Source organism: Rhinatrema bivittatum, chromosome 11, assembly GCF_901001135.1.
Source record: "Rhinatrema bivittatum chromosome 11, aRhiBiv1.1, whole genome shotgun sequence".
Lineage (NCBI taxonomy): Eukaryota > Metazoa > Chordata > Amphibia > Gymnophiona > Rhinatrematidae > Rhinatrema > Rhinatrema bivittatum.
This window is the reverse complement of record NC_042625.1, coordinates 49,085,081-49,112,739: the sequence shown is the minus strand read 5'-3', so window position 1 is coordinate 49,112,739 and position 27,659 is coordinate 49,085,081. Positions and strand designations below refer to the sequence as shown.

General features: G+C 43.2%; 1 protein-coding gene across 1 annotated transcript in view; it reads left to right on the top strand.

The window, feature by feature from the left end:
• The window catches only part of MAPK1 (mitogen-activated protein kinase 1), a 98,925-nt gene extending 72,417 nt beyond the window's left edge, over positions 1-26,508 (top strand). The window contains exons 5-9 of the mRNA XM_029571416.1: positions 1,741-1,855; positions 3,260-3,391; positions 6,487-6,596; positions 20,021-20,148; positions 22,104-26,508. Of these exons, the coding sequence (XP_029427276.1) occupies positions 1,741-1,855; positions 3,260-3,391; positions 6,487-6,596; positions 20,021-20,131 (468 nt within the window). The 3' untranslated portion in view covers positions 20,132-20,148; positions 22,104-26,508. The remainder of the gene's footprint in view (positions 1-1,740; positions 1,856-3,259; positions 3,392-6,486; positions 6,597-20,020; positions 20,149-22,103) is intronic.
• Positions 26,509-27,659: the final 1,151 nt, after the last annotated feature.

Here is a 27,659-nt window from a genome sequence, read left to right as displayed (position 1 = left end):
AATTGAAAACTTTTCACATTGTTTTGTTTTTTTTTTTATTTAATTTTTAATTAAACTTTTATGCAGGACATGCACATACAAATGTTATCAAGTATAAACATCAACTATCAAGTAGACATTAAACTTTTAACTGTGAAATGCCACTTTTGTTTTGAATTGAAATACAGTGCAGCCATCCTTTTTATATACTCTTGAGAAAGTTCTTGTCTTTCTGAATGTGAGTGAGCTTATATGCTGAAAATGCCCTCTATCAGTTTGTCAGACTGTTAATTACACAGAGAATTATATGCACATATATTAGACACAAACAGGCTGAAATAATGATCTGGACACTCTGCACACATTTTTAATACCCAGATTAATTTTTTTTTAAACTCCTGATGCAGTAAGATAATGAAATGCAAATGCATTGAGAGTTTAAAAAAAAAGTGTGTTTAGAGTAAAATGTGTTGGGAACAGGTCCAATGCATATTTTAACTTAGGAAGCGTGGGGGAGGTATCCCTGATAGGTCATAAGTGACAGCAGGCGCACCACTTAGCCAGATAAAAACCGATTTATCTGACAGCCTTGCTGTCAGATAAGCCAGTACTTATCCGGGTAAGTGGTGGCAGCCGCTACTTAATCAGATTAGTACAGACTTACATGGAAAAGTCAGTACTTATCCAAGGACATTTTTAAAAAAATTTTTGTAAACATTTTCCCCCCTTTTTTAGGGGTTTTAAATGCCAGTGCAGTAGCGCTAGAAACCTAACTCCCGTTCTGAGCTGGCGTTAAATTTCTAGTGCTAAAAAAGGTGCACTGGCCAGATCCAGTCTCTGCATCGAGTACTTCTTAATGCCTTTATTTGCATGGGATTTCCATACGAGGGCGCTAAGCAGTACTCCCGTTTAGAAATATGCATTTTGTGCATGCAGAACTCCTTGCTGCATTGGCAGTAAGTTTTGCGCACAGAAAATACGCATTGAAGTACAGGCAGAAAGGTGCATTGGACCTGTAAATGGGATTGAATTAGCACAAGTTTGAAACTTGTGAGCAGTAGTGCCGGTTATCAAGTCTTCTATGAATTGAAATCAGTACTTTGTCTGCCAGCTGTGGGACACCAGCAGTTTCAGACTTCCAAATTACATTTAGGTCTTTGTAACTGGTATATGGTGGGCCACATATGCAGATTCAGGAACTTTATACAAAAGTTGCCCTTTAGAAGATTATTATCACTCCAGGAGTTATATCAAAATCATCGTTGGTTTGACTTAAGTGATCTTGTAGGCATCAAACATTTGACTGCTTTTTCTGTCAACTTCAAACTTGTCCCTCACCTCCCTTGCTGTTCTGTTCGGGATGGGGAACAACAGGAAGAGAGGAGCAGGACCAGGCAGAAAGTGCCACTTCTGTCCTTTGCTCTGTCTTCTCTAGCCTCAGCCTGGGGAGCTTCAGGCTTGTTGATTGTGGGCAGGTTGTAAATTATGCAGTTTCACTCCTGGCAGGCCACAGAATTGTGGGAGCCTGGGGCACTGCATCTGATTAATAACATTTAATCAGGCATCGTTCATATGAGATGGCTGTCAGAATTAGACTGTCCTTGTTTTAATAATTCTGTATAATCAGTTTATATGACTGGCCCTATCTTAAAAAAAGAAAAACATTTATTCTGTAAATCATATCCTATTGATGTGTAAACTGCAGGAAGTGAAATTTAAGAATGTTTTAGTTCTGATTTCTTTTTCTGTCCTTCCTTCCAGGGTTATACCAAGTCAATTGATATCTGGTCTGTGGGTTGTATTCTAGCAGAGATGCTCTCCAACAGACCCATCTTTCCAGGAAAGCACTACCTTGATCAGCTTAACCATATCCTCGGTAAGATTGAAAAAAGGTCTTTTGGTTTTTCTCACTTATCAGCATTTTGCTTGTTTTCTCAGATTGTTCTCTCTCTCCCTTGGGGGTTCAGTGAAATGGATACTAAACTGGAGCAAAAGATGTGGCGCAGTGAATATCAAACAAGTACAATATCTTTTGCCAGTCCTGTTTGTTATATGAAAACATTTCCATCTCTGTATGGTACAACAGTTTGAAAAGTAAGGGAATATTCATCTTCTATCAGGAATTTGCTGGGTGAGGGGAGGAGTTCCTGGCCATGAAGTAATTACTCTTAAGCTTATTTAAGCCTTTTCCCTTGTACTTGAGGGAGCATCCACATTAGCAATGTCACATGTTAAACTAGCCAGTAAGGAAGCCCACACTATGTAATCTCATACATATTTCTTATAAGATTTAGAAAAGCAAGATCAGACCTAGGGCAATGTCTTTAGCAACTTTTTTTTATTTAAACGGGCTATATTATTAAACCACTTTTCTCAGGCAAAATACAATTTTTCCACCATTCAAAAAGTAAAATGTTCCATTGTTTTTTGTTTTATTTTTAAAGAAAGTTTATCGTCACTGCACAGCTGTTGCAAGTCCTGGCTAAATACCAATGATACCCTTATTATATTGTCTAATTCGCAACCGTATTTTATGTAAAGGAAAGCGAAATTCAAAAATAGCCATGCACCTTCGGTGTCGTGATACTTCCATCCTTTGGAACGAGTTATTGCAGCAACAGTCAGCTGAGGACCATGTAACAGGGCTCCTTCTGCAATACTAGAGTTGTGGGTCCTATATCTGGCCACTAGGTGTCACTGTTGTACAATGACCATGGCTGTGAACAGTGCCTCTGCAGCATGCCTGGCTAGCCTGGAAAGCAGAAGACCAGAGCCTGAAATGATTCACCAATTTATTTCCTTATTTAAGGATTTTAATCAGTTTATATCTTTGGGCCTTCACATATTTTGTTTTAAGCAAGCTTATTTTGAAAAAGAAACCATAGTTGATTTTTTTAAGAATCATTTTTACTTACCATGCTTAGCTGGTCAAGGACCACTATTTGTAATGTTAGTTTTCAGTCTCAGGCATATCTTTCTCAGAAACAGAAAAGCAACTTAAAGAATTTAAAAAATCACTACAGTAACCTTTTTATATAGACTGCTTGCCATATTAAGTTTTATCTTAAACTGACAGCTTTATCTAAATTCAAGAAAGCGTCGGAAAAACACGGGATCTTGGAGGGAGTGATGGGAATTGTAAAGCTGAATTAGTTGGATGGATGGGCAGACTAGATAGATCATTCGGTCTTTTTCTGCCATTGCATTTCTGTGTTTCTGAAATCATTTGACAAGTTGTGCAGTATCCTCATTATGCTGTCTTTATCTCTTTATCTTGTAGGTATTCTTGGATCCCCTTCTCAAGAGGACCTTAACTGTATAATCAATTTAAAAGCCAGAAATTACTTGCTTTCTCTCCCTCACAAAAATAAAGTGCCCTGGAATAGATTGTTTCCAAATGCAGACCCTAAAGGTAGATCCAAATTCAGATTTTACTGCCCGTGCAGCAGGGCTAAGAGTGCACTGTATTAAGAAAGATCCTGGCATCTCTTGCATCTGTCAGCCTTTGCCAGTGCTTTCTGTATCTAGGAATAAATGGATTGCACTATTGATGCTACTGGTACATTACAGCTGTCACTAACAATTTACAAGGAAGCCAGTTCACAATGAAAATACTTTCTTTTTAACTGGGGCCTTTCTAGATCTTTTAGCTACATGCTCCAGCAAGCAGAAACACAATAAATCGGAGCAAATCAGGAGAATCCAACATTTATCCCACTGAATAGATTTAGAAAGCACCATTTTAGGTTTTAAATGTTATCTCCTCCAGAGCCTAGAGCATGGGGAAATGCACATCTGAAAACTTGACTTCCAAAGACAGACACGCGTCATCTCGAGCAGTCCTTTAACTACAAGGCAGCTGGGCTTTACTGAACCTCTGGGCTGCACCCACCTAAGTAATTGTGGGTCTAAGAGCAGATAGTCTTCCTCCATTAGATGGTATAAAAAGTGGTGGTCTGTTCAGAGCCCTAAATCAAACTGAGAGAACAACTTTACATGAAACTCCATTTGTGTGATGAATAAAATAAAATACATTTGTATTAAGTTTTTTTTTGGTTTTTTTTTGAGGGGGTGAAGTTTGATTTTACAGTTTTTGTGCAGATTTCTTATCATACTTTCTTTTTATCATAATAAGATAGGATATTGCTGGAACATTTTAGCCTGAAAAATTAACCTGTTTCATTAGAAAGCTATATTTGGCAGCTTCTCTTTGATTTATAAAGCATTTGTTGTGAGGCAAAATGTTACAGGCTCAATTGCATGAGGATTTTAATTTAAAAAAAAAAAAAAATCCTCGTGGCTGTGTAGTTAAAGCTCCTAACTCTGCGAGTTAAGCTAATTCATGCATACATAAAGTGCTGCTTTTTCAGAAGTGCAATTAGAGACTTGTTTTTTGAAGCTATAATTTTCTAGGAAAGCAAAGAGTGTGTACATCCCACTCTGTTCAGTAAGAATGGCAGAATGCCTTGAGACGCAGCAAGGGTTCCTATCATTTGGGTTGGAGACAGATAACTGTATTGTCAGGATTCTGGTACTTGGACTCCTCTCTGATATAGTCCTACTGCCCTTTGCAATACCTCCATCAGTTAGGCCTCTGAAAAACTGTTAAAGCCTTTACTCTTGTGTACATGTATTTTATATTTTCAAGTGCACCAGTGAGAGGGGAGGGATTGCTTTCACCGTGCTGGATTGGCATCTTAGCATTTACTCAGAACCGAACATTTCATTCCTTTATTGGGCAGATACAGCAGTATTAGTGCAGCAAAGCCCTGTTGAATAGGATATTTGGAGGAGGGTTTATTCTTTCTAATTTGATTGTTTAATTGATAGTTTTTAAAACAGTGTGCATAATGCCATTTAATTTCAAATCCCAAAGTGGACATGATGCTGCTTTAGTGGGTTCAGTCTACCAAGATCAGTTTGAAGCAAGCCTAGAACTTGGACCTTGAACAATTCAATCACTAGTTGTCTTCGCCTTGGATGAGTCAGGTTGATGCAGCACAAAATCCACCATTACATACAGCTCACTTTTGCTTCCATCCTATAAATTTATTCTGTCCTGTTGAGGTTTCTTTGGGGAATAAAGCGTTTTGAGTATGAAAATAGAAACAGAAAATAGTAAGCAACAGAGTTCAGTAGTTGTTGAAGCAGTACTCTGCTCAGGTGAGGCAATGTTACATACTTAAGACTTGGTTTGGGTCTATACAGATTCTCCTGAAATTTTGATAATTAAATTTAACAATCATGATTAGCCCTTCTTCTCATGTTCCCACCCTGAGAATAATCCTGTAAAAAAAAAAACCAACCCAAAACAGGACACTAGTATTAATGAAAATCCTGCTGGCCTTATGGGGATGATTTAAAAAATCGTCACCAGCCACATTAGAAAGGCAAGTACACTAGAAGTCACTTCTCTCCATATACCATAATAATTCTACATGGAAAATATAACACTGAAAATTACATTCCAGTCATGGGATTCTTGGCAGATTCTGAAACCTTTTACTGGATCACAATATAAATGATCTATAAATATTGTATCTGAGCTGCCTTCAGATGTCACATCAGACACATTTACTTCTGAAGAAGGGACCTATGTGGTCTTAATAGCTCGTGTACAATATTTTTGAATAATGCTTACATTGATCCATTAAAAGCCGCCATAGCATGCAGAGAACCTGTCTTGCTCCAGGAGCTATAAAGCTAATAGATCTTTGCCTCTAAATCTCTCCCTTACTTCACCATCACTTCACTTTCTCAATACATTCACACCTGGATCTCATCCCCCCTCCTCAGTCACTAATCTATCCTTCACCATCTTTCACCCTCCAGTTCTCCCTGGCCCAATACTTCACATCCCCAAATTTCCTCCATAGCCCTCTGCCTACCTCCCTTACTGAGTTGTGCCCCCTCCCGCCCCCCCCCCCCCCCCCCCAATCTGCTATCTAGATCCTTTCTCCCATAACAGCTATCCATCCAGCTCTCTGTCGCCATTCCTCCTCATCCTCAAACTGACTTTCTCACGTCTCAGACATTTCATTTTACTCACTTCCTTTTGTGTTCTACAATCCCCTCCAGTCTAAACCCCTCTCATGCCTCTCCCATCACTCTTTCTCCCTAATTCACTTTCATCCCCAGTCATCCCCTTGCATAAACTTCCCTTTTCCACCAAATACTCTCTCTGGCTTTCTAGCATGCAGCTTCCCCTTCCTCCTCCCAATCACTACCTCTGGCTTGCTCTGTCAGCCCCATCACACCTTTAGCTCTCTCACTCTCTCCACTTCATCACCTCTGGCCAGTAGATTTGGGGTATGAGCCCTGTGTGGCCCTGGCTCAACTTAGAGCATTTAACTGTATTGACCGAAATCCTGGGGTCTCTGGGAGCATCTTTTGTCTTCCACAGATACTTTAAGAAGAATTGGCTTCCAGCTCTTTCTGTGATAAGTTTGCTAACTCTGTAGCATAAACATATTCATTTTGTATGCTAAATCTTATTTCTTTTCCTAGCCCTTGATTTGTTGGATAAAATGTTGACCTTTAATCCTCACAAGAGAATTGAAGTGGAAGAAGCTTTAGCACACCCCTACCTGGAGCAGTATTATGACCCAACTGATGAGGTATCCAGAATCAAGTATTTTTCTGGGGTTGGGTGGGCAAGGGGGGTGGTCTCGGAGCCTCTAAAATTATTATCCACTTGGAGACAATGACCCAACTAGAAACAGCAACTCTGCAGAACAGAGACATTTTAGAAATCTTGGATCCTTATGCATATGATAGACCATAGCCTTTTCAAAGATATTACCTCTTCATGGAAAGGGAGAGGAAAGGTTATGCTTTATATAGACAACTTCAATATGTAGTTCAAAACCTGGTGTAAAGAAAGTGGTTTTAGATGTAAATAAATACATTTATGGGGGCTGGAGTTGTATGGAACAGTAAAAAAAAAAAAAAAATGGTCTATATCTTTCTGTGGCAGGAGAAAGGACTGTAGGTGAAAAATTCAGCGCATACGTTGACAGCATTTAAACTAGAGGGAGGAGAAGCCGAGGTCATCTCTGACAAGCACATAAAGACAATAGAGAAAATACCAAAAGAAATTAGCTTAATAGTCTACTTCTCAGCAAAAGGGTAGAAAAGGAGTCCAGGAGGATCAGCAAACCAAGGAGAAACAGCTGGAACACTAGGATCGTAAATGCTTGCAGTCTAGGCAATAAAGTTCCAGATGTGCAAGCCCTAGTGGGTGGAAGCGGACTTAAGATATTGTTCCTATTATGGAGACAGAGACAGAGCTTAGCAAGTTTTCATGAATTGGATATGACCATACCAGGCTATAATCTGTTGAGGATAGACAGAGATAACAGAAAAGGGGGAAGAGTAGCTCTTTGTCAGAAATAATATCAAAGCAACTAAAATATAGGGAGAAAGGAGGTTCTGTGGGTCATCTTAAAAAGAGGCGATGGCACTTCCAACTACATCAGTATAGTCTATAGAGCTTCAGCTCAGAAGAAATGGACTGAGATCTGGTCAAAGACCTCAAAAAGGTGAGAAGGAAGGGGGATATGGTGTTGGAGGCTTTAACCTGATCAATGTAGATTAGAGTATTCCTTCTGTAGAACTGGTAAGAAATAGAGAGATTGTGGATGCCCTTCAAGGGGCTCTGCTCAAACAAATTGTGACAGAAGCCATGAGGGGGGAGGGGGGATATTTGACTTTTTTTACTCATAAATGGAGACAGTATCTCTACTGTCTAGGTAAGTGACCAGTTGAGCACCAGTGATCACACGATGTGGTTTGATATAATAGCCAAAGTGAAGAAAAGTCACAAGAAGTTTAAAGTCCTGGTTTTCAAAAATACCAGCTTTGGTAAAATGGGGATGTACCTTGAGGAGGAGCTAGTATGCTGGGAGAAGTGGGCCAAACTAAAAGCTACACTAATGGCGACAAATCTTTATGTACGAATTGTAAATAGACACAAGCGGAAAAGGTAAAGAGGCGGTTAAAAAAATTAAAACAAAAAGATCAGCATTCAAAAAGTACAAAGGATCTCAAAAAGAGCACCACGGGGAAGACTGACTGACTAGTGATGCTGAAAGAGTCAAGGTATGAAATCAAGACAACAAATTCACAAATGTAAGAAAGGATTGCTGTAGAAATAAAGCAAACCAGCCATTTTTCAGATATGTTGGAGAAAGGAGGAAGGCTAGATGTGAAATTATATTTAAATATTTTATTTTTGAAAAACAAGGAAGATGTAGAATTATAAGATTGAACGTTGACAAGGATCAGTGTGTGGAGAGAGACAAGATAAATGCAGAAATGCTAAATAAAACCATCAGTTCACTGAGGAAGATCGGGCAGACAGCAGTCCAACATAGGCAGACAGTCTTATCGAGCCCAACGCAGGCCTCTGAGGGGAGGCTGATCCGCGCAGGCCTCTGAGGGGAGGCTAATCCGTGCCTCTCCAGAGGCTAGTGGAGGAAGGCTGTCCCTCTTTTACCAGGAGTGGACCAAGATCACGTTGGACTGGTGGGTGTCCTGGAAGTGGTGATAGACGGCTAAGCCTTGGATTTTTCTTGTCTGCTCAGGGACACCTTTGTAATTTCCCACTGCGTTTCCTGGGCCAAGCGAGAGGCGGTGTGGGGACTTTGCAACGGTTACAGCTCATGCGTGCCATTGTTCCAGTGCCCCCTCTGGAGAGGAGGCAGGGTCGATACTCCGTGGACTTTGTGGTACCCAAAAAGGAGGGGACATTTTGACCCATTCTCGATCTGCAGAAAGTCAATGCTTCCTTCCGGGGGCCGTGGTTTCGGATAGAGACACTGCACACTGCCGCTATCACTCTGCGCAAAGGGGAGTTTCTGGCATCGAACTTGTCGGAAGCTTATCTCCATATCCCTGAGGTTCAGGGTCCTGGGGAGGCATTTCCAATTTTGCGCCCTTCCCTTTGGGTTTGCGGCTATAACACGCACGTCCACAAAGGTGATGGTGGTAGTGGCGGTGATGCTTGGGAAGGAAGGTATCCTGGTGCACCTGTACCTGGACGATTGGTTAGGATAGGTGAAGTCGGAAATGGAGTGTTGTCGCTCAGTCCAGCGGTTCCAGCAGCTCCTGGATTCATTGGGCTAGGTGACAAATCTGGTAGGAGCCATTTAAAGTCGACCCAGTCATTGGAATATCTGAGGGCACGCTTCGATACCCGGCTGGGGAAAGTGTTTGACTATGGAGTGGGTAGTCAAGTTGCGGTGTCAGGACCTTCAGCTGTTGCGTCTGGCAGTTCCAGGGTCTAGGATTATTTGCAGGTCCTGGGTTACATGGCTTCTACGCTGGAGTTAATTCCATGGGCCTTTGCTCACATATGCCTGCTGCGGAGGATGCTGTTATCCCATTGAAATCTGCTTTCAGGGGAATTTAAGCTTCATTTGCTGTTGCTGGAGGATGCCAATTCCAGTTTCTCATGGTGGCATTCTTGGTACAATCTCGAGAAAGGGATGGATCAGGAAGTGCCCAACTGGGTGGTGGTGTCCACAGATGCCAGCCTCTCTGGTGGGGGGGGGGGGGGTGGGTGATGTGTCAAGAAAAATAGGCCTGGGGCAGTGGTCTTCAGAGGAGGCGACCTGGTCCATCAATCAGTTGGAAACCAGGGCAGTGCGCTGAGCCTTGCTGGAGTTCCTCACCCTCATTCAAGAGTGTTCTCAGACAGTGCTATGTCAGTGATGTATATCAACCGCCAGAATTCATTCTGAGGAGAGAGAAGCATGATTAATGCTGTGCCTCAGGGTTCAGGTCTGGGGCGGATTCTGTTCAATATCTTTGAGCAAAATTGCAGAAGAGTTAGAAGGAAAAGTTCTAAGATCTGCAACTCCTGAAGAAGTGATCTAAGAAAACTTGAGGAATGGTTGAAAACTTGGTCGTTAAAATTCAGTGCAAAAATGTTCAGTCTCATGCATTTGTGGTGATTTTAGATTTTAACTAAAAACCTCCTGATAAAATATCCCTGATGCAACAAAAAAAAATAAATTAAATAAAGTGTATGGAAAAACACCTCTTTCCCCATGTACTCTCTCACCCCTCCATTGCCTACCCTGGATCTTCCGCTTTGTTTTTGTGCCTTTTCCACACTAGCAGCAACTCAGCTGCACAGATGTATGTATTTGATTAAACCGTAAAAGGTATCCAACAATAGTACTGGTGCCATGAAAATACCCATAAATACTGATTTTTGGTACCCCGAAAGAACCCTGGGAAATAAACACCTAAATTTACAGTTTATAACACTTAAAATCAGAAGCCCTACACGTAGAAATCCAAAGTAGTTGTGCATGTTTGGGGCTGAGAGACTGATGTGTATTTCCTGGTCTGTGCACCTCAGGGTGATAGTGTCTAATGATCTGAAGTTAGCAAAGCAATGTGACAAAGTGATGTCTAGCGCCAGGGGGATGCTGGTATGCAGAGAGAGAGAAACAACCAACAGGAAAAAGGAGATTATGCCCATGTCCAGGTCTTTGGTGAGGCCTCACCTAAAGTACTGTGTTCAGTTCTGGAGCCTGTACCTCAAATAGGATAGAGATAGGATAGAAGCAGTCCAGAGAAAGACACCAACCTGATGCAGGGTCTTCACAAAGAGACACACGAGATGAGACCTGAGGTCCTAAAACCTGTCTCCTTTAGAGAGAAGATATGGTACAGTTGTTTAAATACTTCAAAAGTATTACAAATGCCCCAAAATACCTTTTCCATTGGAAAGGAAGCTGTAGAACTAAGGATCATGATATGCAGTTCTGGGGGGTTGGACTCAAACAAAATCAGGAAATGTTTTTTCATGGAAAGATGCCTAGAATGCTCTTACAAAGAAGGTGGTGAAGATGATAATAGTAATGGAGTTCAAAAGAGTGCGAGACAAACACAAAGGATCCTTAGTGGTAAAAGGATGGAAGTGAAGAACCAGGGTTACCTGTGGTAATTTCTGCATGGAAGAAGCCTGCACAGAGTTGCAGTTGCAACCCTAAACAGAGAAGGCACGGGATAACCTGCATAGTGCAGCAGTTGGCACCCTAAATCCCATATCTGGGCAGACTGGATGGGCCATTTTGATCTATATCTGTCATCGGTTACTAACTTACAAAGCCACTTATACACATTGTGGTCCATATTCAGGCACTAAGTAGCCAAATAAATCAGACTTCTCCAGCTAAATGGCATAGCCGCACATTCAGTGGCCATCATTATGGGCCGATACAGTAAAAAGTTTGGAGAGCGGGCAAGTGCCCGCTCTCCCAGCGCACGCACAGGACACTCTCCTGTGCGCGCGATGCAGTAAAAAAAAAAGAGGTGCTAGGGACACTAGCGCGTCCCTAGCACCTCTTTTCAGACAGCCAACGCTCAATTTTGCCAGCGTCGGTTCTCGAGCACGCTGACAGCCACGGGTTCGGAAACCGGACACCGGCAAAATTGAGCATCCGGTTTTCAACCCGCTAGCCGCGGGGGAATTTTTTTTTTTTTACTTTTTTAAACTTTCGGGACCTCCGACTTAATATTACCATGATATTAAGTCGAAGGGTGCAGAGAAAAGCTGTTTTTACTGCTTTTCTCTGCACCCTTCGACTTAATATCATGGTAATATTAAGTCGGAGGTCCCGACTTACTGTATCGCGCGGGAATGACTAATAGGGCCATCAACATGCATTTGCATGTTGTGGGCGCTATTAGGTTCGGGGGGGTTGGATGCGCATTTTCGACGCCCTAGCTTTACCCCTTATTCAGTAAGGGGTAATAGCGAATCCAAAACGCGTGTCCAAATGCCGGCTAACAGTGCGCTCCGTCGGAGTGCACTGTACTGTATCGGCCTGTTACCTTGCTAAATAACGATATTAAGCCTTTTCCGGCTAAGATAACCGGATAAGTTAGACATGACCCATGGCAGGTCCAAAGTTATCCAGGCAAGCTTAACAGGCTAACTTATCTGAGTTAAATCTAAATATCTACCCCGTTGTTTATAGATTACATAAATCTAATTGTGTGTGTATGTAAAAATGTGTCCATTTGTATAGTATACAAGAATCTGTTCAGGTCAACACAATAAAAGTATGGGAGGAGGGGAGACGGGAAGTTAAAAGCTGTACTTTAGCTGCCCCATGGTATACAGTTCCTAAACTAAACTTCCCATCCTTCAGAGGAGAAAATAATAAAACAAATGTCTCTGGAATTTCAGGACTGACTTTCAGGAGTTGCACTGTCAGCTGCTGCTTATCCTCGTGCTGAATCTGCCAGATAGTCAGGAACTCCCTGATAAAATGAATAGAGGGTTTGCAGAGCACCTAGAAATGAGCTATTAGTTCTATGAGGTGTGGCGAACCTTTGGGAGTGCTATGCTCCTGGAGGAGGTCTCTGCTTCAGGAAAAGGCTGATGATAGGACAAAGGAGCATGCACCTGAAGGAAGCATTTTCCCCATGCTCTTCCGCCCTGTATGTTAGTGCACTCCATACATGGAAAGCTATTTCCCTGTACGTACCCGGATCAGTCCAGACAGTGGGTTATGTCCCCCTTCCAGCAGATGGAGTCAGAGAAAACTTTGAAGGGTGCTCCCATATAAGCCAGTGCGCCCTCTGTCATCCTTCAGTATTCTTCTGACTCCAGCAGATCAGAGTGGCTGAACTCTAATTCCCCACTAAGACTTCTGAAAAGCTACATTTAGTGCTCTCTTCTCTTTCTTAGCTTCCTTCCTATCTTAAAATGGTAACAGAGGATAGTAAAAAAAAAAAAAAAAAGACAGGGAAAGCTCAGACCCTTGTCTCGGGCCCAGCAATCTAACTTGCAGGAAGAGCTGTTTTTCAGTCTCTATTGCTGTATTTTCTTTGTGGGGGGGGTACGTTTTTGTACCTTTCTTATTTGCAGGTTAGATTTGTAAGCCCCGGGGTGCAAGTTAGTGGTCCAACCTCTCCCTCTTTTCCTCCGAGCTGACCCGCTGCCCTGAGAAGTCGTTTTGCCTCAGGGCAGCCTCCACAGAGACGTGACATTCCTCTGTGTGGTATAAATAGCAATTCAGGCAGGTCGGAGAGGAGTAGTAGTGCTGCAGACGGGATTTTTTCCCTGCTCCTCGCAGCCACTCACCAGCAATTCATCGGCAGCTCAGCTCACAGTCCCATGCTCTGGTCCTCGAGGTGCTGCGTGTGCGGAGAGCCCGGTTTCCGGCTCTCCCGCGAGGGGATTTGTGCGAGATGCCTCCCTGGTGGGGAGGGTTTCTCGCGGCCGGCAGGACAAGCAGGTTCGCGCGCAATGGCGTGCCTCGATACACAGAGGCCGGCCCCGATCCCACCCAGCGTGGGAACGGTGGCCATCTTTGATTCTGAGCCGATTGTTCCAGAGCAGCCAGGGGACGATTCAGATGCCGGTTCTTCAGTGCTGCCGCCGATCCTGACCCCTGTCAACCCCCTGGATCCTTGTCCACCCGCAGGAGACCCCCCTCCTCGATGCCTGCTTCTGGACCACCTCCATTTTCGACTGATTTTGTGCTTTTAATGCACAATGTCTACCTGGCCAGAATGGGACAGCAGCAAGAACCAACAGGGCCTCCTCCTAAGGTGAGCAGGATGGCTGATTCCTCAGGATGCCCTCAGGGAGTGGGGGCCTCAAGACCTGGGTTTCACCAAGGTGCCTCCAGGGTCCGCGTGGTTCATCATCCTCCGGGGGCTTGGGTCCTCTTCCTCAAGGCCCTATCCCGGACCCAGACCTGGATGAACCCTCTCTGATGGCTCAGATGGAAGGGGATGATCTTCCGGGTATTGCATCCCTTCCAGAGGGATGAGTTAGATCCGCTCATCCCATATGTTGTGTAGGAATAGGATATTGAGGATCCACAAGACCCTCCAAGGCCTTCTCCACCAGCTAAGAATGGGGACTCCGTGCTTTCAGGTCTACGTCCACTGTCGAGGTCTTTTCCTTCCCATCCTACGCTATTGCAATTGCTGTCCTGGGAATGGGATTCCCCTGAAGCCTCCCTCAAGGTGGGTAGAGCTATGGATAAGCTATACCCCCTCCCAGACTATTTTCTGGAGCTCCTCAAGGTTCCCAAAGTGGACATGGTGGTATCTGCAGTGACGAAACGAACTACCATTCCGGTGACTGGAGGTGTTGCTCTACGGGATATGCAGGATAGAAAGCTCGAGATGTATCTCAAGAGAGTATTCGACGTGTCTGCTCTGGGCGTCAGAGTGGTGATCTGTAGTTCCCTCACGCAACGGGCAGGACTCCGATGGGTCCAACAGCTCCTCAGTAACAAGAGCTGTTTCCTGCTGAAGTGCAGCAGGCTGACCGTCTGGAGGCCGTGATAGTGTATGGGGCAGATGCGCTATATGACCTGCTCCGAGTTCTGGCCAGGTCTATGGTTTCAGCAGTCTCGGCCAGATGCCTCCTGTGGCTCTGCAACTGGTCGGCAGATTCTTCCTCCAAGACCCAGTTGGGCTCCCTACCCTTCAAAGGGAAATTACTCTTTGGAGATGATCTGGACCAGATTATCAAGTCACTCGGCGAGAATAAGGTCCACAAGCTGCCGGAGGATCGGCCGCGGGCTGCTAGGACCTTCGGTTCCACTAGAAGCCGTTTCCGTCGCCAAAGACATTTCCGTCAACCAAGAACAGCTGCCTCTCGTCCGCCCTCTTCGCGTTCCCAGTCCTGGTCTCATTCCTTTCGTGGCCGAAGACCAGCCCTGGATAATCTTCCCCAGGGGGGCAGCTCCCAAATCTTCACAATGAGGCCATGCCGGCCCACTCCTCAGTCCCCAGGATAGGGGGCCATCTCTCCCTCTTCCAAGAGGAGTGGGTCAAGATTACCTCGGATCAGTGGGTCCTGGATGTTCTAAAGCACGGTTATGCTTTAGATTTTGCTCGTCCTCTAAGAGACAGGTTCCTCTTCTCTCCCTGCGGACCACCACAGAAACAACTCATAGTACGCCAGACACTTGACAGGCTCCTGGCCCTCTGAGCAATTCGCCCGGTTCCTCAGATGGAAGTGGGAGCCGGCCATTACTCCGTCTGCTTTGTAGTCCCCAAGAAGTAGGGCTCCTTCCATCCGATCCTGGATATCAAGAAGATCAACAAAGCCCTCAGGGTCCCACACTTCAGGATAGAGACCTTACGCTCAGTGATAGCGTCGGTACACAGCGGAGAATTTCTGGCCTCCTTGGATCTGATGGAGGCTTATCTCCACATTCCCATCCTCAAGGCGCATCAGCGCTTCGAGATTCTGGGACAGCATTTTCAATTCCAAGCCCTGCCCTTTGGACTTGCGACAGCTCCCCATACCTTCACCAAAGTAATGGTAGTAGTGGCGGCAGCCCTCAGGAGGGAGGGAATCCTGGTCCACCCCTATTTGGACAATTGGTTCATCTGGGCAAAGTCCCTGGTCCAGTGTCAACGAGCGAAAGACAGTGTTGTATCTCCTTCAGTCCCTCGGATGGGTGGTCAATTTCTCCAAGAGCAGTCTTACTCCATCTCAGTCCCTGGACTTCCTAAGAGCACACTTCGATACAACTGTAGGCAAGGTACTGCTGCGTCCGGATCGGGCCCGGGCTCTCATCTCCGAGGTACAGTGATTCATTTTGCTCTCTCTTCCCACAGCCTGGCATTATCTTCAGGTTCTGGGCACTATGGCGTCCACTATCGATCTGGTACCTTGGGCTTTTGCGCATATGTGTCCTCTGTAGAGAGCCTTGCTCTCCTGCTGGAAACCGGTTTCTCAGGAGTTTCAGGCCATCCTCCTGCAGCCAGAGAGGACCAAAGACAGTCTGGCCTGGTGGTTCTACCTGGATCATTTGTTAAAGGGAGTAACCTTGGCAGTCCCTCAGTTGGGTGATTGTCACCACAGACGCCAGTCTCTCTGGTTGGGGAGCGGTCTGTCAGACAAAATCGACACAGGGGATGTGGACAGAGTTGCAAGCATCCTGGCCGATCAATCACTTGGAGACCAGAGCGGTACGCCTGGCGTTGAAGCGTTTTCTCCCCCTAAACCAGCGTCGGGCGGTTCGGATTCTGTCAGACAATGCAACAACAGTAGCGTACATCAATCGTCAAAGGGGAGCAAAGAATAGTCACATTTCTTGGGAGACTGACAAGTTGCTGGCCTGGGCGGCGGTCCACCTTTCCCAACTAGCGGCCTCTCACATCACAGGAGTGGACAACGTTCAAGCTGACTTCTCGAGTCGATAACGCATAGATCCCGGAGAGTGGGAACTCTCCGAGGAAGCAGTGGCACTTCTATTCAGTCGGTGGGGTTCTTCCCACCTGGACCTGATGGCCACTCTACGAAATGCCAAAGCTCCGCGATTCTTCAGCCGCAGAAGAGAGCACGGCGCGGAGGGTGTAGATGCCTTAGTCCTTCCCTGGCCGCAGCACATTCTCCTCTACGTGTTTCAGCCATGGCCCCTGGTATGAAAGGTAATCCGAAGAGTAGTCACCACGGTCCAGTAATTCTGGTGGCGCCAGAATGGCCATGTCGGCCGTGGTTCACGGACTTGGTCAACCTCGCAGTGGTTGGCCCTCTTTGCCTGGGACATCTACCACTCTTACTGCGCCAGGGTCCGGTATTTTTTGACCAGGCAGATTGCTTCTGTCTTGCGGCCTGGCTTTTGAGAGGCGCCAGCTGAGAAGATGAGGATACCTGGAGGCTGTGATCTCGACCCTCCTCAAGGCTAGAAAGACATCTGAATTTGGAAGGTCTTCGAGACCTGGTGTGACTCTGTACCTGTCTCGCCGCGGAGCACCTCAGTGACTCAGATACTGTCATTCCTGCAACAGGGCCTGGATAAGGGATTGGCCTACAATTCCCTGAGGGTGCAGGTGGCTGCCCTCTGTTCCTGATCCATCACCGGGAGGGAAATCCCCATTTCCTCTCACCTGGACATCGTACGATTTCTCAAGGGAGTGAAACACGTTAAGCCTCCAGTACACGCTCTGTGTCCCTCATGGAGCCTCAACTTAGTTCCTCAAATTCTAGGCGGCCCACCTTTTGAACCGTTACGAGCCGCTACCCTCAAGGATCTTATGCTCAAGACGGTCTTCCTGGAGGCTATTTGCTCTGCCCGCAGGATTTCGGAGCTTCAGGTGCTATTGTGCAGGGAGCCCTATCTCTGTTTCATGGATTCAGGAGTTTCCTTGCACACAGTGCCCTCTTTCCTGCCCAAGGTTGTTTCCGCGTTCCATATGAATCAGACGATGGAACTCCCGTCTTTCTCAACTGAAGATTCCCATGAGCTACGCAAGCTTGATGTTAAGCGTATCCTTATTCGCTATCTGGAGGCCACAAGTGACTTTCGCTTGTCGGATCATCTTTTTGTACTTTGGAGTGGCCCAAAGAAGGGGGCCAAGGCTTCGAAACCCACCATTGCTCACTGGCTGAAAGAGGCTATCGCCTCAGCATATATTGGTGCCGGTCGACAGCCTCCGGTGGGCATCAAGGCCCATTCCCTCCGAGCTCATGCGGCTTCCTGGGCAGAGAGTCAATCCGTTTTGCCTCAGGAGATATGTCAAGCAACCACCTGGAAGTCTTTACATACCTTTGCTCGGCACTATCGTTTGAATCTGCAGCCACCGGTTTTCGGCTCCTTTGGCAATCGGGTCATTCGAACAGGGCTATCTGGGGCCCACCCTAAGTAGGGAAGCTTTGGTACATCCCACTGTCTGGACTGATCCGGGTACGTGCAGGGAAAAGAAAATTATTCCTTACCTGCTAATTTTCGTTCTTGTAGTACCACGGATCAGTCCAGACGCCCACCCTAAGGATTTATTGGATTGGGATTGTCTCTCTGCTCAAATTGTTTTCCATATACCACATGTTTAGTGGCTGTTTCATGGTTCATTTTGCAAGTTTAGTTGCCTCTTAAAGTTTAGTACACACTGTACAGTTGTTCAAGTTGAAAGTGTTTTATACCTTGATCCATCCATCTTGTCTCTTCAGGCTTTGATATTCTTAATATTGAAGGATGACAGAGGGTGCACTAGCTTATATGGGAGCACCCTTCAAAGTTTTCTGACTCCATCTGCTGGAAGGGGGACATAACCCACTGTCTGGACTGATCCATGGTACCTCAGAAATGAAATTTAGCACGTAAGGAATCATTGTCTTTTAATCAAACCATTTAGGTGAGAGTGATTAAAGCTGCAAAAGTCAGATTTGTGACAAGTAGGACAACCATTGTCCATACTATAGGTTTTCCAAAAAATGTACCTAGTTTTTGTTAACTTCCTAGTGACCAAGAACATGAGCTAAATTTCAGTAATTTTGGACTTTGAAGTGTAGTTTAAACCAGTGTGCTCTTTTCTGTCACTGATGGTACATTTTTGACAAGCATAGAAGATAAGGACTTTGGAGTTAGGTAGATGTTGAATCACTTCACTCTTTGGCAGCTTCGAGCAAACAGTCAGATTCTTCTATTCTAAAGTAGGCATTGAGACTTTGTAAGATACAAATCTGTTAGACTTATTGTTGCTGTCTACAGAGATAAGAGTTGATGTGACTGAGGAATCAGAAATCAGGATGTAGCTCTAATTCATCTTACCTCAAAACAATTCCTTCTAATGATATTACTAACCATCTATTGTGGTCATCATAATAGGCAGTCCTGGCAAATATGTATGTACCTTCAATTGCTTTTTAGTTACTCATAGGCCAGTGTGCAATTTTTAGATTTTTTGTTTTTGTTTTTGTTTTGCAAATCACTTATCTTTCCTTGTAGCAATATCAATTGTATCTTTGTCAGCATGCATTTCAGCAAGACATAGCATGCTGGTGCCATTAACCGGCAGAAATTAAGGACCGTATGTTAGCTACTGAAGAGGAGTGGGCAGTACATACCATGCTTTCATCTCCCAGGATGGTTGACTTTGTGGCATTACCGTAGACAAATACCTTTTTCTTCATGAAGCTTCTCATACTTTTAAGAATTCTAAGCTACAGAATGAAACATTCCTTGAAAGAACATGAGGGCTTCCGTTGCAGAGCAGTCTGAGTTTAGGTAGCCATTTTAGGAGACTTGAGAAGCATTTAATTATACTTGTACAGCTGAGAACTCCCTTTGTGCCTGTTGAAGCTAATAGTAGCAGCTTGATTGTCTGAAAGTACTATTCATTGGGAATCTTCGTATTTTCCCTGTTTTTTTGCAGACTGATCTATAGTGAATGTAACTCTTCAAGAAAGAGTAACAAGTTTAATACTTTGTGACACTTGTTTTACTGCTGAGACAGATACTTCCAGACCAGTTTTTGTTCATTCTCTTGTGGTCATTGAGCTGGTGAACTTGGGAATTGTAATTCAGCAAAGATGAGTTTGCTTTTAACCACTGGTTTGTGTAGGCAGCTGTGAAAAGAATTTCAAGCTGCTACTCTGATATGAAGGCAAAGCATCAGATAACAAATTTGGTCCTCCCCTGTCATGTTCACTGGCACATTAAAACCTCTCTTGAAAGGAGCAGCACACCAACTTTGCAAGCTTCATAATAGTGAGGCTGAGTTGGCCCTGTTGAATTTGACTGATGTATATGGTTTTGGAACATTAGAAGTGCATGGTGGGTCAGACCAGTGCTCACTGAGCCCAGCATCCTGTCTGGATACTAAAAGGGAGATCCGTTCCCTGTGGCTCACTCACAGAAGAGGTGACAGTCCCCACATCTACCTGTCTAATACATTTCATCTTATCTGCTCTTCTTTAGTTAGATACACACACGTGATCCTGGTGGCAGGTATAATGCATCTGAGATGATGTTCCGCCATGGTTGACTACTGGTTCATCATATGTGATAGGCGCAGCTCAGTTAAAGCCATTTACTTTCTTTATAACTGTTCTTCTCTTTCCCTCGGAGAACCTTTTATAAGTAAACCCCTTTAGCACTCTTATTTAACTCCAGTTATGCCTACTTGCCACCTATGGCTTCTGTGTTTTTCCATGTTGGGTGGGTGGGAGAAGAACAAGTCATGCTATTTCTCAGGCAGGATTGTAGTGAACAAAATAAAAAAAAAAAAAAGGTTTAATCCCACAACTTTTTTTTTTCCTAAGCCTGTAGCTGAAGCACCATTCAAGTTTGAAATGGAGTTGGATGACCTGCCCAAGGAGAAATTGAAGGAACTCATTTTTGAGGAAACCGCTCAGTTCCAGACAGTGTACTGATGATAAACTGTGCACAGGTACCTCCAATCGTAGAAGAAATCATGATATGCAAGCGACCTGCCTGCGTGACAGAAAGCCCCACCACCCCTAAATCTTTGTTCTGCAGCTCACTTTACTTTAACAATACTGATTCCTTCCAAGCTTGTCTACTTCCATTCCACTGTATTCTTTGCTAGTCTTCTGGGAATTTTATGATGCGTTTGTAATATTTAACAGTAATTTGCAAGAGCACAAAAGAATGACAGCAGAAATAGGGCACTAAATGGAAAAAGTTACTTAGAGCAGTATCATGTTCAATAGACACTTGAATTTCCTTTCAAATGTGCTCTTGTTTTACATTCTTCTTTGGAATATATTTTTGCTTTAAAACAGTGGAGCATATCCTAGTATTTGTAGCAAAAATTAAAATGCATATTTGTGCTTATTTACATTTGTCAGTAATCATGCTAACCTGCGCTGGCCGCCTCAATCATGATGCAGCAATTCTGTATATTTCACTCAGTTGCATTTTGCAGTTTGTCACTGCCCTGAAAACTTGCCTTTATCATCTCACTCTGCTTCATCAGCCAGAGAAAGAAAATGTTTTTATGAGATTTATTTCAAGGACATTTGAGTATTGTCATAACCGTGCCGCTTGTACTTGGCTTGGTAATGCCAGCCCAGAGACCTAGCTATTCCAAATAAATAGTTTTTATTTGTAGTAAAATGTTTTGATCAGGCAGACAGTGCCATAGGTAATGAAAGATTGGTTGACAGATCTTGGATATGAGGTGACATCGCAAGCTGTGAATATAAGGGTGGCCTTTACTAATAAACAACAAAACATTTGGCATTTGAATTAATTTAAACTGGGATGTACTTAACACACCTTAAACTGAAAACCCCTGAGTTATAGAAAATACTTCTAAAACACCATTCTGTGACCTAGAGTAGGTCAGAGTGGATGCAAACCCTATAATTGTCATAAATTGAAATTCATTCTGTTTTTTAGCTGGTTTTAAAGCCCAGGGTAAAGTGTTTGTCACGCAGCTTTATCATCTGGTGCTCATAATGTGTTTATCACTCGTCTTTGGCAAAGAATAGATAAAAAGAAATCCCGTTCTTTTCTGGCAGGATTGGCTTGTGGGCAAAGCCCTCCTGTCTTTCTTTTGCAACTGATACCCTTACCCTTATGTGCTTCCTCAGCTGTCAGCATCGTTATTGTTCTCCCTACAACTGATCCCCCAAGTCCCTGCACCTTGGGACTGTCCCTTCTCACCAGGCATTGCTTTTTTCATGGACCTGAGAGCACGCTGCATCCCACTCCCTGGAAAAGAAACCCAAGTAGACTTAGCAATAGGGACCAGCTGGTTTAGAATAAAGCCTTTCATATGAAGGTTGCCAGCTGATCCACACATGCTTTTCAGCCAAGCTGAACAGGCAGGTGTATACAGCATTACACAGTCATGTAACCAAGCAACTGATTAAAAAATGGTTTGTTTGTTTTTTGGTTTTTTTTAAATGAGTGGAATTGTTGCCTGGTGCCAGATTCTTCCTGTTTCAGTAGTGCCAGACTCCAGTACAATGTCCAGTAAAAGTCTTCATTTCCAACAGCTCTTGTACAAGATCTTCACATGATTTAGCGAGCAGCAGAGCTGAGAGAGGTTGAAAAGCTTTTTCTTTGGTAATTGACTAATTTTAAAAGCTATGTTATGAACACTGGCATCAGATAGAGTTCATTGCACAACCAGTAGCTTGAAGAGAAACAAGGTCCTGCTGTTTCGTTAAAGATTACCATTCTCTCTGCTGTACAGTCTGTTATCTTAAAAGTATATTGCTCTCAATTGTCACTAGCATTCAGAGCTCAGACTTGCCAGCCTTGAATAGTTGTTGCTGATTTCCGTTGACCTGAAACTTTCCCTTGTGTTTTCTCCCTTTCTCTTCATGTGCATGCCTTCATCTAACATGCTACTTTGCTTTTTTTTTTCTGTAGGACAAAGGATGCTGAGGACTGGGTACACTCGCACCATTGGTGATGATCTCCCTGGTTCTTTTTCCTTGGTCATTCCCATGGCCGTCTGTCTGTCCATCTTACCTCCTCTGAGCCATTTAAGAGAAGCTTCTGGTAGACGTGGCTTTTAATGCTTTCGATGAGTTCTTTTGAAGAGTTGCCATAGACCCACACCTCTGTAAAGCCTCTTGTTGCTCACCCGTAGCAGTACGGTATTGCAAGGGCATCTACTGCGCATCTTTTTGTTACTACTTTTGATTTTTTTTATTAACTGCTTGCTTTTTGATTTGAAAGATGCAGTGGTTCCTTTCCCTTTAACGTTCTTACTCAAGCAGAGATGAAGAGTTTACATACGGAACCACACTGACTGTGCCGTGGTTGCTGGCCGCATCGCCTTCGTTTTGGGAGAATTACTGTTCAGGGCACTTTAAGGCAGCGATCTGCCACATGTATTGCACATCCTGCTGTAAATCCAGGGCACTCAATATGCCTTCAGTATGCTGCAGCGAGCAGTTACAACCACATGCACCAAATCCAGCTCAGGCACTTACTGTTGACAGGGACTGCCCCAGCTTTACACATTCACCTTTGAGTCCTCTAGCAGATAATTGTAAATCTGAAGCAGATGTAGAAATCGAGATGGTCCTTATTTTATTTATTTATTTTCTTTTTTAAGGAAGTAAACCTACATCTTTCTCCAGAAGAACACGCATGCAAAGTACCAAGCATTATACCTGATGTTTGTACGTGCAGAGTTCATTGTGTTTGGCTGAAGTGTTTACGAGATTTTATGCAACATAAAACTGGCAGCTCCTATGTGTACATTTATTTATGGATGGACCATTTACAGGTGGAGGGTAGCTATATAATTGAACCATTTTGAGTAAGCAGACAGAAATGAAAAAATGAGAAGTTAAGCCCCTCTACTGTATATGAGAAATGTTTCCAGATTGTTAAACTCAGTATTGCTTTGTTTATGCTCATTAATTTCTGGGAATTGTGTAGGCAGGTTTTGGGGAAGGAGGTTTTCCCAGATTTCAGTACTGTTTTGATGGCCGCGTGCAATGCAGCACTTGATGACATCTGAGGATTCAGTATGAGATCAGTTTCACAGGCAGTCCCTGCAACAGAGCACGAGCAATGGAAAAACTTGTATTCCATCAAAACTTAAATGGTATTTCCTATTTGTTTCCTTCCTTTTAAGAGGCTTCTAAATTCTCAGGCAACTTGGGCAGTAAAACAGATTTTGAGGATTCCTGTTTAACTTTCTAATGTAATTGTTGATGGGCAGGGTGCAAAGAGGAGAGCAGACTGCATCTTTTACACAAGGAAGTGTGACACTTCCTTCACTTCTTATACCACGTCAGCATCTTCTGTTCATTACCTGGAGCCTGTACTGCAGTGATCATAAAAGCCTCTATGATCTTGTCGCCTGAAACTTTCTGGGAAAACTAACCTTTGAAGGGTAGCTCTTCTGGTTTGTTGTCCAGCCCAGTGACTGTGCTTGCCTGACTGGACACAAGTAGTTCTCCAGTCTTTCCTTGAATGTGAGGCTCCTATGACAGCTAGGGACAGCCGCTCTTTACCAGCAGCAGTTGCTCTTGTGATGTGAACTTGCCTTAGTGGGAAGTAGGGGACAAGCTGACAACATTGGCAGCTCTGGAGCTTCTTATTGAAGGTAAAAGGTCTAGGAAAGTGCTTGCTTCAGGAGTTTGTGATGCAGCTAGGCAGCGCATCTTTTCTCTTTTGCCAGGATAGTTATCTGTTAAGACATCCAAGCAAAGCTAGCAGTAAGTCATGTTTTGAAAAGTGAGAACCTTTCTCTAAATTATTTTTGAGTATTTGTTACTGAAATTGTATAATGTGAAGATAATGGTGTTCATGTTCCAGTGTAGTGCCTCCTCCTCTCTTCCCACTGCTGTGTGGTAAAGAATCTGCCTTGTTTAAATAATTACTGTGCCCTCGCATGACTGTTAAAGCTTTCTGTGCAAAGATGATCGTCTAAGTGCCACATACCTATGTTTGATTTAAAACAAAACCTCTATTTTTACCTTTTGAGTTGTTTTTCGCTAAAATGCTACCCAGTAAGTAAGTTAGAAAATATAGTTCTATTTCAGTCTTTCCTTTCTCTCTCCCCTCTTCTTTGGGCAGCAGTAATACTGACTTGTGTACAGACTGCCTAGTAATATGAACAACAAATGCACTTGTAATAATGGAAATGTATTTAAATCTTGTATCTTTACATTTATGGTAAGATTTTCATTGTTACATTTTGGCTGGGCAGTTGGTTTCTCTCTTTTTTTTTTTTTTTTTTTTTTTTTTTTTTTTGCTACTGTTTTAAGTCGGGGTCTTTGCTATATTCTCTTTCCCAGAGTTCTTTCTAATACTTCTAACTTTTTGCTGCATTTCCTGGGTAATGTAGAAAACCATTATCTTTGGACTTTTTATATAAGGGTGCTTACATGATCTTGCATGAAAATGTCCTCATCTGTGGGCAATGTTTCATTTGCCAAAATCAGTTTTAATAACCAGGTGTTCATTTTCAAGTGATGTTTCCCTGCTGCAAGACCATCTATATCAGGAAACATTCTTTTCCACAGATAGTGGGCTCTGTGCTCTACATATAAGACTCTTGCAGGCATTGCACTCATGATTATACACAGTGCACGGAATAGTGATTACCAACCTCTCTGAACTTTTTACATCTTACATATTTTGCCAAGTAATAATGTATTTCAGTTTTAGGGGAAGAAATGTAGACTGTTTGATTCAGTTATGTGCCACGGATCCCTTGCATAAATATCCCTGTGACTTCCTGAGCTAATTTCAGGGTAATTTTTACAAGACTATGATTAATCCATTCGGGATGTAATGTTTAATTTTCCCCTCTAGATGAGATACTTTCACAGATTAGTCAGCTACACATCATGAATGTGGTATAATTCATCTTCAGGCATTGGATTAAAAGCTTCCTCTTGCATTACTACTTAAGAAACAGGAAGCCCTGGGATTAGTTTCCTGATATTTGGTGTTTTGTAGCTTCTTGTTGCTGTTGGTATGAAATTACAGATGGTGTTCACTGCATGTTTGTGAAGTCTCTAATGAAGAAGCATGGCTCAGGCAGATGGGACATTCCTGTGAGAGGCATCCATCAGTAAAGTTCAGGTTTTTATGGTCTGCATGTATATATTTTTTTTTCATATTCAGTAAGCATCTGTACTTTATCTAGCACTGACATGTCTTACCTACTAGTGCAAAGATGGTAATAGATTAAGACTGTCCTCTCCTCCCCACCATCAAGACAGGCTGTCTCAGTTCATGATAAAACATTTTTAGCTTTCTTAAATCAAGTCACAGCAGCCTAACCTGCTAAAATGTCAATACCCTCCACATACATGAAATAAAACACCTTGCTTTCTGAGGCATGAGAATTTTCTCTCAGGAGTTAGTGGCAGAGTATTGTAGTCTCTCCTGATGGATACAGTCTATGCAGTTTAGTCCTGGTGGCTATGTTTTTATTAAGTATGTGCATATAATATAGGGAGACCTGCCAAAGAGCACCTCATAATAAAGACCAATAAAAAAAAAATCTGTGTGGTATATCCAGCATCTCTGTATATGTGATACCCACATTCTCATAAGAACAGCAAGAGCAGATTTCCCAGTCAATAATGTGGACCCTAGTATAAATCTTTTTAGCAATCTAGGTTTTGGTATAATTCCAAGAAATAACTTTCTTTACAGGCTATGGATTTCTTTAACTCTGTATAATTGTTGACCGCATAAGAATTGGACGTACAGGGCACTAGAATGTTTGAGTGCCCGGGAATAGCAGTGCAACTCCCTGCCTGCTCCTGGGTCATGCACTGTGTTTGGGACTGGAAGTGATGCATCCAAGAGTGATTACAGCAGGATTTGACTTGCATATCCAGAACAAACTTTAACAGTTGCACCTGGTTTCACGATTCTCCTTGCATTTCTCTTGTGCTTTCTTTGGTGTAGAATACTTTAAAACAAGAAGAGTAAAATTGCTTTGTATTTGCTTTGTATTGTTGGTGCCTTCTTAAGTCATGTACCCACCCCTCCCTCCCCCCCAAAAAAAGTGCTGCAGAGCTAATGTAATAAATGGTAAATTTAAATGAGTTTATATATATATATACAACCATTTTCTGTGTTCTTATACATTTTTATGTAACAATTGTGAGATCTGTGATTTATTTAGAAACAAATTGTAAGTAGAAAGAATTTATATTTGTCTTAATTCTTTTGATGTTGTAATGTATGCTTTTCTAATCAATTCACTGAATGTTTTGTTTCTGAAAGCAAAAAAAAATGCAAACAAAATGATTAAACTGTCTTTGTATTACCCAACTCAGCAAAGGATGCACAGAGCTGTTTTTGGAAAGGTTTGGTTTATGCAGATAATTAAGGAGCTAGAAGATAAGGATGGCTTTTAATGTGGATCCTCTTTCCCCCTTCCAAATTTATGAGAATGTATAAAGGGATGCTTAAATTTTTCGGTCATAAAAAAACGAAAGTGTTGGAAGGGCTCTCTTCAGTCGCACAGAACTGAGGAAAAGCTATGGATCTGCTGGAGTCCATGGCATTGTCCCTTTCAGAGATCTAAAGAGCCCTGGGCCATTTCCAGCTTTTGCAGCCCCAAGCCATACTAAAAAAAAATTTTTAAAAATGCCAACGCATGAAAACAAAATAGGGCACAAAAGGCTTTTGAGGCTCCCCTGCTTTTGAGCTTGAGGGCTAAGGCCAGATGACCTTCCTGGTGTCCCCTTTGATTGGCCATGCCTTGAGGTCCTTATCTACCTTCATTCAAAGAATCACAAATGTGTGAATTGATGGGTGAGCTTTTGTTAGGGTGAAGACACCAGACTATGAACCTGATTCATTTTGCTTGTTCCATAGAGACAGAATGAGAGAAAAGTAAATCAATCACTTTGCATACTGTGTACATTTCTGCACCTGTAAAAGGTTATAAACAGAATGAAATCGGTCCAGAGGGTGGCTACTAAAATGGTCAGTGGTCTTTGTCCTAAAGTATTTGGGGATAGATTTAAAGATATAAACACACATACCCACGAGGAAAGGGGATATATGATAGAGACGTTCCAATATCTCAAAGTTTGCATGCGCTGGAGGTGAGCCTTTTTTAATGGAAAGAAGGCTCTAGAGCAAGGGGTCATGAGATGAGGGTGAAAGGGGGTAGACTCAGGAAATATTTCTTTACAGAGAGGGTGGTGGATGCGTGGAACACCCTCCCACTGGAAGTGGTGGAGACAAAAACTGCACCTGAATTCAAGAAGGCATGGAATAAATACAGGGGATCTCTAAGGAAGTGATGAGAATTATAATGCTAAATTGGACCAAGGGCCATATACAGTCTCTTTCTTACGTCATGTTTGTATAAGCCCTAAGTGTCTTCTTCATAGAAAATGTTCTAGGTGATAAGGTCATGCATAAAAATGTTACATTCCTGATGCATGTGTGTGACTGAGCACGTCCCCTCCCTTTTTGTAACAATGG